Source organism: Erpetoichthys calabaricus, chromosome 8 (genome assembly GCF_900747795.2).
Source record: "Erpetoichthys calabaricus chromosome 8, fErpCal1.3, whole genome shotgun sequence".
NCBI classification, from domain to species: domain Eukaryota; kingdom Metazoa; phylum Chordata; class Cladistia; order Polypteriformes; family Polypteridae; genus Erpetoichthys; species Erpetoichthys calabaricus.
Window position 1 is genome coordinate 143429703 of NC_041401.2, and position 15435 is coordinate 143445137.

Sequence of the window (15435 nt, forward strand, 5' to 3'; positions counted from 1 at the left end):
CTATGACCTTGACATAAACAAATATAAAACTTAATAAATTTGCTATTATTTTTGACTTAATGAGCTAAATAAGCAAGTGATTGAGAGAATGTCTACACATAGGTGTGGCCTGGGCCGGCGCCACCAATGAGGAGAATTAGGCATTCACCTATGGCGCAGCTCATAAGCGGGGGAAAAATACAGCCGCACAGACTACTGAACAGTCAGTTGGCGCACTAATAAGCTTGGCTGAGGATGCAAAATAATCTAGAACTGGCACAGGCACACAACTAATCAAATTTAACACAGCAGATGTTTTAACACTTTCTGTAAAGTGATAGATAAATTGAGAGTGCCCCATATATGTTATCTTCTTTATACTTACAATGCCAAATGCAAATCCTGGTCCTGGAGGTCCTGGAGGTCCCTGTGGCCCTGGTAGCCCAACAGGGCCCATGGGTCCAGGAAGTCCAGCCAATCCAATTTCACCAGTATTTCCTGGAATGCCCGTATCACCCTTTGAACCCTAAGGAATCCAAGACAATTTATTAGTGTTATATATAATGCAGTTCCTAATGCATCTATGTAATGTATACACACACACACGTGACAATCCTGGCACTGTATTGTATCTGTTCATTTTATTGCATTACTTTTTTTGATGCCAAGAAGCTTTGTAAATATCATGGAAAGTTTATAAACTACAGAGTTTGGGAACTTACACAGAATAGCATTTATAAAATAATAAGCAATATAACAAGCACAAAGACGTCACTGATGGTCAAGAAAAGTAACATTTCCATGAATTCTTTATACTATGGCAGAAATGTGTACACAATCAACTAGATCAATCAGTTTATACTCAGAGCTTTCTGTTAATTTGTCTATTATTGACTAAACAATGTGTTTGGGATTTGGTGAAGCATTTTGATCAAAACCCTACATACCAAATAGCAAGAAATAAAACAGTGTTTTGCACACAATTAAATGGCGCATCCAGGGGGTTCAACTGTGATGAGAACAGAGAACAATGGCTGGCATTTGACCACAACTGACATTGTTAGCAATAAAAGTTAACGACACATAATTGAACCTGTCTCATGAAGAAAGGGCTCATCGAGTGATGGAAGTGTAGTATGGACTCCATCAGTAGAAGACAGTAGCATATTTCAAATATGTCCAGTTTTATAACGACCAAAAATACAAGGATCAGTCACATCCAAGTTGTGTACTTCTATTACATTTAAGGGTGTGTACGGAACAAAATGCAAATTAGAGTCTCCATAGATGAACAAACCTTTCTTGTTTTTATTTTTATATATACAGGCGAAAGTGTTTTACATATAGATCAGGATTCTCAACATTCTGGGCCACTACAGAAACAGAAACTTGAGGTGGGTCACAGCTTTGCATTAATTATTTTTAAAAAGTAATCATAGCCTACTATTTTGTGTTTGCATTAAAAGATTTTCCATTAAACTAATTACATTTTTTTGTGTGCATTACTGACAGAATCAAATAGCTGCTCTTGAACAAGTTCACTGTGGAAAAGCCATGTTTGCGTAGTTGGCTCAATGCAAGTATGGTCAACAAAAATACAGGAAAACTGAAGTTGTTCTTAAATTGTTGAGGGTTGTGCAAGTTCAGCACTTTCAAATCTTATTTCTAAGACATAGCAGCTTTGGATCAGAACCACGTCTAACTGAATTTGGGTTTTTTTGATCCGAGTCAGACATCTCTTGATTTGCTTGGCTTTAACAGAGAATGGATTGTTGAGAAACAGATATGCACTTGACTAGTTAAATCTGTCAAAAACAGACCAGTTTTCATCCAGCTGTCAGGAGTTTTTTTTGTTTTTGTCTGTCCTCCCTTGTTATTGCCTTACTTTTATTCTATGTTAATTAGTACTGCCTAATTTTATTTTTTATATTTTGTCTTTTTTTCTCTTTCTTCATCATGTAAAGCACTTTGAGCTACATCATTTGTATGAAAATGTGCTATATAAATAAATGTTGTTGTTATTATTAGCTTTCAGACGTTTACTGTTTATGCTGGGAGAGAATGGTTTTTAATAGCCATCTACAGTATGCAGTACAGTAAATGTGTCTCTGTCGTAAGATGGTGCTATTATGAAGCTTTGTCTTCAGTGGCCCACTTCACCAGTAGTTGCTAAGTGCCATGAAGGTAATTTTAAATTAAAATTATATACTGTATTTATTTTGGCTGTTTAATTAACATGATATAAAATTACATTTTATTCCCAGGCCAGAATCTGGCTGTCTAGTATCGATGATAGAGTTGTTGTTTTTTTTTTCATTTTGATATTTCATGTATTCAATTTGACAATTACAAATAGTATGAACTATATAATTAGCAATATTATATTAATTAGTTGCCACAAGGCACTATATGCCCATAAAGTATATAAAATATACAGTTAAATAAACAAAAATGATTGCAAGTAATGCAGGAATACTTGCTTGAACAAAATTTCCAATAACTCCACCAGGTTGCCATTTAAAAAATGTGCAAAAGCATGAAATTGTACCTTTGAGTTTTACATAACCAGAGATGAATCACAAGAAATGAAGGAACAGAACTGAGCAACAAAGCAGCAAAACAAGAGCATCTGGTGCGGAGAGCTTTAACAGAGTTGGACAAACACACACATACACACAATCACACATTCACCTTTATACTGTACTGTATATTAAATTCATGATATGCATATTCTAGAAATATTTTGTTTGATATTTTTGGCATCTTTTATAATTATAATAATTTATAATACCTTTTAATATTGTTTAATTAACATATTCCTGATCTTGATGGCCTTTTAGATCAACTATGTTTTTCACACTTTCAAACTGCGTTTGCCTTCACTGTCTGATACAATAAAATATAAAAATATACCCATTTTAAATCTTGTAATTAAAATATGTTAAGAAGTTATATAGGAATAATGTAGTTCTCTGGGTTTTTAAAAAAACTTTTTAACAATATTTTCATTCTGCATTTTCACGCGGTGTGGTTTCATCTGTTCTGATGCTGAAGTAGTTGCAGCCTTTCATTATTCAGTACTGTGTCTGCTCTGCTTGTTTTTGTTATTATTAGGAAACAATGAAGGGAGCAAACTATGCAGAAAAAGAACAGAATAATACAACAACCAAAGAGAGTTATGCATTTAAAGCTATAGCAAAAATAGAAGTATTTCTAAATGTGTTATAAATGTAAAAATCACACTGAATGCAGAATAAGAGAAGAGCAAAAAGACCAGTTAACTAAATGAGATCAATTATTATCACTGATTGTGGATTTGGTTGGAACAAAAGCCTGTAGCCACTTTGGGTCCCAAGGACTGTGTTTGGGCCCCACTGTATTAGACATTCTGTTAAATAACTTCATTATATAAACATGATTTGTAGCTTAAAGTATGTTTGGTTTAAAAGATTTTAACTATTCAGTGTAACAATTTAATATAAAATGTGATTTGCATTTATTGTGCTTGCAATTATTTCTAATTGTATAGGTAAAACTCATTAGTGTTAAGAATATTCATTTTTATATTCCTTTTATATCTAAGCTTTAATCTAATCCACCTGTTCCTTAAGTATATAAAATATACAGTATATAATAAGTATACAAATTACAAACATATCAGATTGCTCATTGCTCTCATGTTGCTTGTCATTTACGTTTTTGTGTGCAGCAGTAGCAGATGATGGCCCTCTGTGGTGGTTTTAAACATTAAAACACAGAACTGCATATGTTTTTGTATAAGTTTGTAATGTAAATGTTCAGTTCAACATAACAGGAAAGTGAACTTATTTCTTGAAAAGTTAAGCAAACATTAAAATCTCCATCATTAAATACTGCAAATGTTAATATCTACAGTTAACAGCTGCTCCCGATTTGTGAATGTTTTATACAATATAATATATTGCACTGCTTAAATCTTGTTTAATAATTATTTTGTTAAAGCATTAAAATTTAAATATTTTTATTTACATGCTGAATTGCTGAACATGCATTTTATAAAGTCCATGCAACTTTTGCCTCACTTATTATCTCAGAAACATAAAAACAGTGTCCAGCTCATGCATGCAAATTGAAAATCAAAAAGACCACCACAATTTTAAAATTAATATGGCAGAAGCAGGCAAAGTACAGAAATATTTCACTCACTACCAGGAATCTAATGATATCATTTGGCAAATATTACATTGCAAATAACACACTTTTAACAAAAAAGAGCATTCAAAATTCTGCGTACAAAGCAGTAATCAAAAGCACATAAATCAATCAAAAGAAAGACAAGGCGGCCAAAAACAACTTCAAAACTGAGGACAGTTAACACTTTTAACCAAGGAATTCATATTTGCACATATCAGTTTTAACTAATAATAATCTACGATTAAATTATATGCTGTAATGCAAGGACTTCCATTCACCAAATGCAATATCCTAAATGCTGGAAAATGTTCAATGCGGACAAAATGCAAGGGAGTAGCATGCCGAAAGAGGATACCTGGACCAATGCTGCCCTAACGGATGAGGGCTTGGTATAATAGGACAGCAGTTCTACAAGGTAAGGAGGGATAGTAGGAATCATGCCCTAATTGGACAAGAAGAAAGGAAGTAAATCTAAAATTAGCAGTACAATGCTATGCACAAACCACAAACAGGGGTGTGTAATTCACTGGGATGAACAGTGTGTGAAATATTAGAATGATGATTTATCATTACTCTTCATTACGGACAGATTATATGACCTGATTATATAAAATAAAGTCACTATGGTTTTGTTCATTAACATGATCTACAATTACTATCATAAATATAAAAAATATCTAGTGTGAGCTGAAATATACAAAGCTCAAGCAAAGTCAAATAATAGATAAACAAATCTAAAATGGGAGAATTGGATCTTGCAGTCAATTTTTTGATCAACCCTAATACAAGATAATACAAGTATCAGTTAAATCCCTTTAACTCTCAATCACAGTCACTAAAGTTTAAAAAGATTAACAGGGCCACTGTATGGGAGGACAGCAGTGCATAGTGTGTAGCTGATTACAGGCATAAAGCCTTGCTGCACTGTGAAAGCATGGTTTATTGGGTAAGCGGAGTGGCCTGCTAATTGAAAAAGAAGTAATTAAATTAAAATGCAGTCTCCTACTATATTGTATATTCAATAATTGCCGTAAAACATATCTTGTTTGTCAGAAAGCTGTGTCAAGAAAAGGAAGCACTGTGCCTGCAGCAAGGCATAGTCTGTAGAGTGGTTTGGTGAGTGAGAGAAGCATAAGACTGAAAGAGTTATAACTCAGTTCTGTGCCAAATCTGGTATTTATTATTGTTTTGGGGTTTAAATACTGGAATTCAATTTTTTCTTAAATGAATGCTTAGCTTGATTTGTGGACAGGACTTCTGGAGCATGGCCTGTGGTAAAGCGTATTAAGGGGTCCATGGCTGTGTGTGTTTTTAGATAGAAACAGTGCAGTAGCTCAGGCTTGTGAGTGCAGGAGCGCTCCACTGTGAGGCAAAACTGCCGCATGATGTTCAATGAAGAGGCAAGCTAATTGTTTGTTATGTGCAGCCGTGGTCAGTTCAGCCGTTCTCCACTGACATTCCGCAGGTTGTCTGATGGAGCCCCTGTGCCCACAAGGTATAACGACTCTGGGGTGGATTGACACAGAGAAGAAAAAAATTGAGGAATCAGTCAATTGAAAGTAAAAGAGCAGAGAGGACCGGAATGGAAGGGCAGTGCGGAAAGTAGGCAGGGAAACCATGAGATGATGCGATGCAAGAGGCTCTCAAGGGGCAGATCAGATCACTTCTACTGAGTAGTTAAGAGCAAGAGTGATCAGATGCTCTTAAGGATTCTCGCACTGTTGACCAGACCTAAGGGAAGGGTGAGTGGGGTGAGATGTGACAGGAGCACTGCAATGGAGAGACGGCGATCCTGATTGGTTTTATTGTTGGGGTTTGGGTATTTCTATTTATTGCTTTTTTAACTTTCTCACAAGCACTGTGTTTTATTGTGGATTATTTGCTTATTTGATAAAGGAATTTTCACCACAAGGCACTATATAAATAAATTGTATTATTATTTATTGTTGGACACTGCTGATTGTTTCAGTAAATGGCACAATGCACTTTTCATTGTACCTACTCTTGTTGTCATGTGTCCTCACTTGCCCTAGTCTACCTTGGTTCCTGACTATCGATGTCTGCCTTCAAGAGGAGTATGCCAGCTGCAGACAACCTGGGTATCACACATCCACGGAACTATAAAAATGATTTACACTTTGGGATTCAGATATCACAACGCATATTTATAACAATGTCATAGTGAAATATATTTATCCATTTTCTAAATGTGCTTAGTCATTTCCAAACATTACTTATTATGTAACCCCAAAAAAAGCAGTCACACATACAAAGTAAATTTAGACTCAATCAATCAATCAATTTTAGGTGGGAGGATGAGAACTACTCTACCGTGTCAACCCTGAGAAACATAAATTAGGATGGGGTCACATGTTAGGGTTGAGCCTCTGCAACTTCAAAACTAGATTATACAAGTGCAATGAATGAATGAATGGATGGATGAATTATCAAATCCACAGTTTCATACAGTTAATGTACTCAGTTTATAAGACAGTGATATCTTTAAAAAGAAGATTAATCTTTTTTTTAATTTCTTTTTTCATGTTGAAGTAAATGTGAAAAATTAAGAGAATATTTTTGGTTTGCTTATAGCAAAGGTTCTTAACCTGAGGTCCATGGACCCGAGGATCAGATAAAAATTAACATTTATATTCACTATACAGCCCGGCATTGTTGATTTAGAGTAGATGCGGTAGTATAAAACATAACACTATATTCATTGCATGCAAAGTTGTGTTTATGTGAATATTTCTGGGGAAAGGGGGTCCATAGCTTTCATCAAATTCTTAAAGGGGTCTGTGCCTCTAAAAAGGTTAAGAATCACTGGCTTATAGAGAAGCTTGAAGGGCTGTAAAAATCTTCAATGAGAGGCAGTGGAGTGCATGCAGCAGCCCACTTACTTTTTCTCCGCTTGGTCCTGGAAGTCCATATTCACCTGACTCGCCCTGAAGAAGAAATATACAGTTTTTATATAATTTGGCCATTCATTTTCATATATTTGGAAAACATAAAAATCATAAAATGGTTTAAAATCTTTTAAATAATGGATTATTTAACTAGTAGTAAAATGTGAACACACAAACTGGAATTGCTTTAAACACCTACACATTATATACCTTACAATTTTTACTAATCAATAAAAAAATGTCCATTACCTATGAGGGAAAGCATCCAAATTTCATAAGGTTTAAGTAGAACAATTTGAAAGCAGCACATCAACAAAGTTAAAAACAAAAAAAGAATGAGTATTCTTTTTTATAATCTAATTAATAAATGCAAAACAAAAAAACACTTTTGCAAAATAACCTTTTGAAACAGATATTCACAAATGGTCTCTTTTTTATTAGGATGTCACTGAATGTCAATGTCACAATATGTCATTGTGTATATCAGACTTGCTGGCTGCAGTTGCTGATTTTGTGGTTGGACAATTGTCATTTTACACAACTGAAAAATCACTGGGCATGTGAAACATGGTGACTTGTGACGACTTCCTAGCACAGTCATGCTTGGTCTCTTTTATGGGAGCCAATAGCGTGCTGCCTGACAGAGCTGGTCCTGTACCTAGGGTTAACAGGTGTGGCGAGTTCAAGCTGCAGTCTCTGACTCCTTTGTTTCTTTTTTCCATTCTGTCATGGCATGTAAAGCACAAGACATCGGACAGATGAGCTTCTCTTCTGTTTGTGAGGTCCAGAACACCAGTGTTCCTTATTCCTTGTCAGGGCGAATTGCGGAGTTGTAAGTCGCTAGTCTAGCCACTAAGTCGGTAGGTATGTTAGACTATGCGACTGGCGGTCACAAGAGTGTGCCACTGAATGCTTCCAACTTGCTAAAATGATGTAAATGAAGGATACTACTGAAAATCACTTGAGAGGTTCTCTAATGTGTCATTGTCATTGGGTGTAATGAGACTAGACAGAGAGTGGACATAACTCATACTGGCTAATTAGGAACAACCTTACAATCTGGCCTGAGAAATAGTGTTCCAAGAGGGACTTCCAGATTATGTGTAGTTTTGCCCCAGAACATATGACAGATCTTGTTTGAGAGATAGAAGAATGGCAGCTGAGGATCTGTTCTCGGTCCAGACCATGTTAGTGGATCTGGCATTTAAGAGGATACTGCTGACTGGTATCAATGAGGAACAAAATGAATTGCTAATTTGTTGACTTGATTTAAAGTACAGTATGTCTGGATGGCAGCTTTCCTGGTTAACCCATGTCTGGAATAAAAGATTATGTATTCTTTAAATCAGATGCTGAAATCAAGAATAGGGAAATAAGAAATATTGAAGGTGAATGCAAAAATGGTTCAGTGTAAAGTAATAAAAGATACAAAAAAGTGTGTAAATGTCATGGCAATGTAATCCATACGATACACGGGTCGGATGAACTTTTTAAAGTTTACTTAAATATATAGTGCATTTTAAGGGTAGTGTGCACAAGTTAATTGTGGCCTTTATTTGCTGAATGTGTATGCAGAGGAATGAAAGATGTTAATATTAGAAGAGTAACGAATATTACAGAAAGCGGAGACATTCTGCTGATTAAATCAAATATGCAATACAACTGGAGAAGCAAAAAAGAAGCTTGGGGACCAGTCAATTTTTTTGACATCTAAGTAATCTCTTCCATTATGAAGAAAAAGGTTATTGTGAGATATTATACTGTATGTGAAAATGTCTGCCTGATCAAGGAGTAATATAAAACAAGGATAGGAGGGTATAAAATGAGAATGCTTGGATGTGCAGGGTTTTATTGATAAAGGTGTGGAGTTGAAAGGATGCACTGGCATTAAGATTGAAAAACCTGTGTAGAAGAGAAGCAGGGCAGGGCAGGGCAGTTTGGGCACTTGGAGTAAAAGGAGTGGAAATGATGGGGGGTGGTGGTGAAGCGAATGAATATGTGAGTGGAGGTGGTGGCAGATGTCAAGGGAAGAGAAAGAAAAAGGAAGGATAAAGGATGACTGTCGCTGGGAAACAAGTGTCTCTTGTAAACCCAGATAGAGGATCCTAAACTGGCTGTTGCATATGTCTCAGAAGTTATTGAGGTAGGCTTATATTTGTAACACATTTAGTAGATAAGGAACATTATGTAGAATTTTGAATAACAAAAATAAACTGCATTGAATTAAATATCACTGTACTGTATAATTGTATACAGTGTTCACAACATTATTAAGATTATTCACTTAATTGATTATTAAAATAGCTGGACCCAATGTAATTTCATTTCAGTGATTGCATCACTGGGTTTTGTGGGAAATTTCTATGTAGCCACATCATTTTTGGGATTAAAGCTAGGGATTTACTAAAAGATAATCATGAGAATTTAGCTGACCTTGTCTCCTTTGGCTCCAGGCTGTCCGGCGCTCCCATCTTTACCAGGAGGTCCTGGAAGACCCTATGAATTAAAATAACAGAAGTCATATATAAGTAAACGTTTATCACTTTAACTGTCATATTATGCTACCAAATTCAAAAAGAGTTGAATGGGCAATAAGACAAGGAACGTTCATGAATTAAATCCTCATCTCTCAAAAACTTTCTTATATTACTGGATATTTGATGTGCCTTTATTAAAGGTCAATTACAAGATCAGTATACAGTAATCCCTCCTCCATCGCGGGGGTTGCGTTCCAGAGCCACCCGCGAAATAAGAAAATCCGCGAAGTAGAAACCATATGTTTATATGGTTATTTTTACATTGTCATGCTTGGGTCACAGATTTGCGCAGAAACACAGGAGGTTGTAGAGAGACAGGAACGTTATTCAAACACTGCAAACAAACATTTGTCTCTTTTTCAAAAGTTTAAACTGTGCTCCATGACAAGACAGAGATGACAGTTCCGTCTCACAATTAAAAGAATGCAAACATATCTTCCTCTTCAAAGGAGTGCGTGTCAGGAGCACAGAATGTCACATAGATGGAGAAAACAATCTCTAGCAAACAAATCAATAGGGCGGTTTGGCTTAAGTATGCGAAGCACCGCGGCACAAAGCTGTTGAAGGCGGCAGCTCACACCCCCTCCGTCAGGAGCAGGGGGAGAGAGAGAGATAGAGAGAGACAGAGTTTGTTTTTCAGTCAAAAATCAATACGTGCCTATCGAGCTTTTGTGTAGCATGTCGTTTCAGGAAGCAGCTGCACAAAAGATAGCAACGTGAAGATAATCTTTCAGCATTTTTAGACGAGCGTCCGTATCGTCTAGGTGTGCGAACAGCCCCCCTGCTCAATCCCCATACGTCAGGATCAGAGAAAGTCAGCGCAAGAGAAAGAGAAAAGTAAGCAATCTAGCTTCTCAGCCATCTGCCAATAGCGTCCCTTGTATGAAATCAACTGGGCAAACCAACTGAGGAAGCATGTACCAGAAATTAAAAGACCCATTGTCCGCAGAAATCCGCGAACCAGCAAAAAATCCGCGATATATATTTAAATATGCTTACATATAAAATCCGCGATGGAGTGAAGCCGCGAAAGGCGAAGCGCGATATAGCGAGGGATCACTGTACATTGCAACCATTAAAAATATTTTATTGCAACTGCCCATGCAGGTTAAGTGCCTTGATGAGGGTCAAGCAATGGGGCAGATGCAGCAATTGAACTAGCTGCCACGTTGTTTAGCCCAGTGTCTCACTTACTACACCATGCTGTCTACTTAAGTCTTAAGTCTTATTTATTCAATATACGGCATTGCCATGAGGAATACAGTATAATAAGCAGCAGCTATCACAATAGTAGTAGCACAGCATTGACTTTCTCTGGAAGTATGCAATTGTCAGAAAATTACATCTCCTTTATCTTGAAAATCTCAAAGGGGAGGCAACCCCCACATAATTACATGTAAATATATTGACATAGCACAATGACTAAAAGAGAATCCTGTCAGGCACAAAAAATAAATGTAATTAATGGTCCTTAAATGTAATTTGTAGGCATTCACATTAATATAAAAATAAAACTTGCCTTACTAAATATTGCTTATTCTGTAAATTCTACATTATTCATTTCCAAATAAATTATACAGTTCAGCCACTTAATAACATAAATGTTCTCTAGCAGTACTTACTGCAGGTCCACGGGGACCAGGAGCTCCATCTTTTCCATTACTACCTGGAGGCCCTAGTGGTCCAACTGGCCCTAGAGTTCCAGTAGTGCTCGGAGGGCCTGGTGGACCTGGGGGTCCAGGCAAACCTGGCAGTCCAGGAGGACCCTAAATACACAAGTGGTACGGTTATAAACTAAGGCACAACAGTAGAAGCTTTGTCAAAACTGTTTTAATAGTTTAAGAGTAGATGTTATATGGAGTAATATTCATCCTTTAAGAAGCTAAAAGGGTAACTTAAACGCTGTTATCTGAATTTCAGTTTAAAAAGTGCAGAATATCAGTTAACATCATAAATACTGATAACTATATAAGGTAGAAAATACATAGCTTGTAAGACCATCATTTCTGGAGAATGTGAGGTGTTGTGTCAAAAGGTACAAAAAAAGATACTGCATCACAAAAGTAGAGGACAAGCTGGGAAGTATTTTGTGTAAAAAGGTAACATCATCTGAAAAGCAGGAAAAGAAGAATGGAAGCAGCAGTCTGTGTTGGATAGGCAAACATTATCACTGCATCCATAAGTGAAAGCAGCTGATTATGAAACAGAGATACAAAGACGTCTGATTTTGGTTATGAGAAAAGTGTAGACTTGCATCCTATACACGCTCATTAAAACTATATGAATACATCCTCCACTGATTAAACAAATCGATCACTGAATCATCTACTCTATATGCAAGCTGGTATCTGACTACACTTAACCAGAATGCACCAGAATGACCCACAATAATGCTGGAGACAAAATGTCTATACTGGCATTAGTTTCATCATAAGTATTCACCTCTCTGTTTTGGGAAAGGCAATAAATAATAACTACATGTATTCAGCAAGAACACTTTGTATTCTTTATCACTATTTTGTTCCCAAAATATCCGTAATTTAATTTCCTCCCAAATAATTCCTGCATTTGTATATTGTATGCTATTGCAATGTTTCTCCAAATCTTGCATATACTTTTTATCAATATTAAGCTGAAATGAGAAAAGTGAAAGATGCATATTAGTTGCATTTTTCAAAGTAAAGCTGTTTTCTTTAAAGCTAATAATAGGCAATTGTTTTGTTGCTTCAGTTCATGTATGCAATTCACATCTTTTCCAGCCTTTTCTAAGGAAAACATAAAAAAGAATGCCAAATATTAGCTATAACTTCATACCCTAATGCTGTCCAAATCAGGAAATGCAGAGCCTTCCATGTCAAAAAAGGTCTGAAAAGTTAGAAAGGAATAAAAACATTTATTACAAAGATCAGTAAACTAAAGTAATAACAGAATATATGTTTCTAATAAATTCAGATAATTACACAGGGAACAATGTACAATACTAAAGATGGGAAAATGAACATTACAGTGCTGTAGGTTCCAATCCAGTTGGCTGCCCCTCTAAGACATGAACATGCCACTTAGTATTATTTGTTCCAGAAGATTGAAGTAAATCCTTAAGAATGGTTGTGTTTCATGAAAGGTGTTGAACAAGAGAAAAGTTCAAACAAATAATGTAACATGTATTTTTTTATTACAGTAATCCCTCCTCCATCGCGGGGGTTGCGTTCCAGAGCCACCCGCGAAGTAGGAAAATCCGCGAAGTAGAAACCATACGTTTATATGGTTATTTTTAGAATGTCATGCTTGGGTCACAGATTTGCGCAGAAACACAGGAGGTTGTAGAGAGACAGGAACGTTATTCAAACACTGCAAACAAACATTTGTCTCTTTTTCAAAAGTTTAAACTGTGCTCCATGACAAGACAGAGATGACAGTTCTGTCTCACAATTAAAAGAATGCAAACATATCTTCCTTTTCAAAGGAGTGCAAAGCAAGCAGTCAAAAAAAAATCAATACGGCTTTTAAGTATGCGAAGCACCGCCGGTACAAAGCTGTTGAAGGCGGCAGCTCACACCCCCTCTGTCAGGAGCAGGAAGAGAGAGAGAGAGAGAGAGAGAGAGAGAGAGAGAGATAGCAAGAGACAGATAAAAAAAATCAATACGTGCCCTTTGAGCTTTTAAGTATGCGAAGCTCCGTGCAGCCTGTCCTTCAGGAAGCAGCTGCACACAGCCCCCCTGCTCACACCCCCCTACGTCAGCGCAAGAGAGAGAGAGAGAGAGAAAGTTAGCTGGATAGCTTTTCAGCCATCTGCCAATAGCGTCCCTTGTATGAAATCAACTGGGCAAACCAACTGAGGAAGCATGTACCAGAAATTAAAAGACCTATTGTCCGCAGAAACCCGCGAAGCAGCGAAAAATCCGCGATATATATTTAAATATGCTTACATATAAAATCCGCGATGGAGTGAAGCCGCGAAAGGCGAAGCGCGATATAGCGAGGGATCACTGTATTTTATTACTCATTTCACATAGTGGAGACAATAACAGGGTCTTGAAGCAACTTACATACCACACAGCAAAACCTCCAGTATTAAACTGACTGATAAAGAGGCAAAAGAGCACTTCAGAGTGTCTAACCAGAGAGAGTGCTATAAACTGAACACCAGGCCTTTCCATTCGCAAACTTTTCAGACAATTCTGCACTTATGGCGTGCATTGATAAGAAGGATTACCCAGAGTAGAGGAGTTAGGTGGAGAACTCTGTTTCTTGGTGCAGAAAGAATTGTCTGCTACTTGAAAATCCCTTGGGGACAAATATAGTTTTGTCTATCTATGTATCTACAAAAGCATGAATGTAATGCTGGTGATTTTGCAGTGTAAACACAGTTCAGCTTCATACTTGCACAATGCTGTAAAATGTAAAAATGTACTCTCTGTTATGTATTTAAGACTGGTGCAGTTCTGGGGTATTAAAATCTTGAAGTATGAGTGCTATGAGTTACATTGTTTTTCTAACCATGCAGTGGTCTTGACTTATATTTTATTTAAGCCCATATTTGCTTATTTTTATCTGTTGCCTTAGCTTATGCAATGATTTATGACAAATAAAGCAGCAGCAATGTTAAGACTCTTAAGTCTCTTTCTGGTTTGTACTAGCAAAGTTGTCTATAAAGCTTGTTTGAAATATCAGACTTCCCTTTAGGTGTTAGGATCATTTTGTTCTTTCAGAGAAAGAGATAAATGATGACATATGTGTGAACTTATAAAAGCAGACAGCTCAATGCGATGAGCATACACTCAGTAAGGCCCTAGCAGGGCGTAGGGCATTTGTGTGTGTCTGGGAATAAATCCTTGCTTCAGACTGATCAATGCTTGAAGAGCTTGATTTGTCATACAGGTAATAATTTTAAATGCTTCTTCATGTATTACCATGTGATGTATTGTGTTTTACGTTTTCTTTGTTCCAATCTGTTCTTGGATTTATTTTCTGGACGATGTATTATTGGGACCTTTTTTTTTTTTACTGTGAATTGCCCAGTTAGGCAAATTCTTTGATGTCTTTTTTGTTCTTTTGAGCATTTTGTTATATTTTCTGACTTTTGTAAATAAACTTTTGACTTACGAAAATATTTTGTTGCCAGGGGTTGATGGTTATCATCCCTTCTGTGGGGCTTTTTGATAGATTTGTCGACATTTCTTGCTCCCCATTCTGGGGGCCTTCTTTGGATGAAGCCAGCAATTAGTCTTTGGGGACCGGGCCGAGTTTAGGTGAGCCTCTTCTGGGAAAGTTAGTCAAGGTATTGGCCTGCTTTTCATTCTGCCTTTGTGAAGACTCCACTTCATGACACTCTCATAAATGATATTGCTATATTGAGAAGGGGGTTAACCGCATCAAGCACCTTAACTCTTGCAAGGGTCTACAAAATAAAAGGTGGGGTTGGAACACGTGGTCTTCCTTTCAGTGTTTTGCATGTGTGCATAGTTTTGGACATACAACTTGAATATTATTGTAAATAAAAATATTAATTGTAGATTACTGTGGAATTATACTGTGCTCTTGAGGATAAAAAGTTTCAGAGTTTGTAACACAAATATTATTTCAACATGATAACTTTGCATAGGTTTCCAACCAAACTTCAGAGCCATACTGAACACAAACTGTCATGAGTACGTACATTATCCATTGGAATGACAAGTATCTTCCATATTTAAATACTAACTGATTATCCTATATTTTCATATTACATTGCAGTAGGTCCTGACTGGGTAAACAACATAATTTTACACAAAATACAACAACAGCAAAACCAGTGTGTAGAATTTAAATGAAATTATGGAACAGTGCAGTGACTTGGAAAT

At 36.5% G+C, this 15435-nt stretch overlaps 1 protein-coding gene across 1 annotated transcript in view; it reads right to left on the bottom strand.

Moving 5' to 3' along the window:
* col18a1b (collagen type XVIII alpha 1 chain b) overlaps positions 1-15435 on the bottom strand; it is a 190798-nt gene that overhangs the window by 52319 nt on the left and 123044 nt on the right. The window contains 5 exon segments of the mRNA XM_051931190.1: positions 365-505; positions 7053-7097; positions 9492-9554; positions 11218-11361; positions 12410-12460. Coding sequence (XP_051787150.1) covers positions 365-505; positions 7053-7097; positions 9492-9554; positions 11218-11361; positions 12410-12460 — 444 coding nt within the window.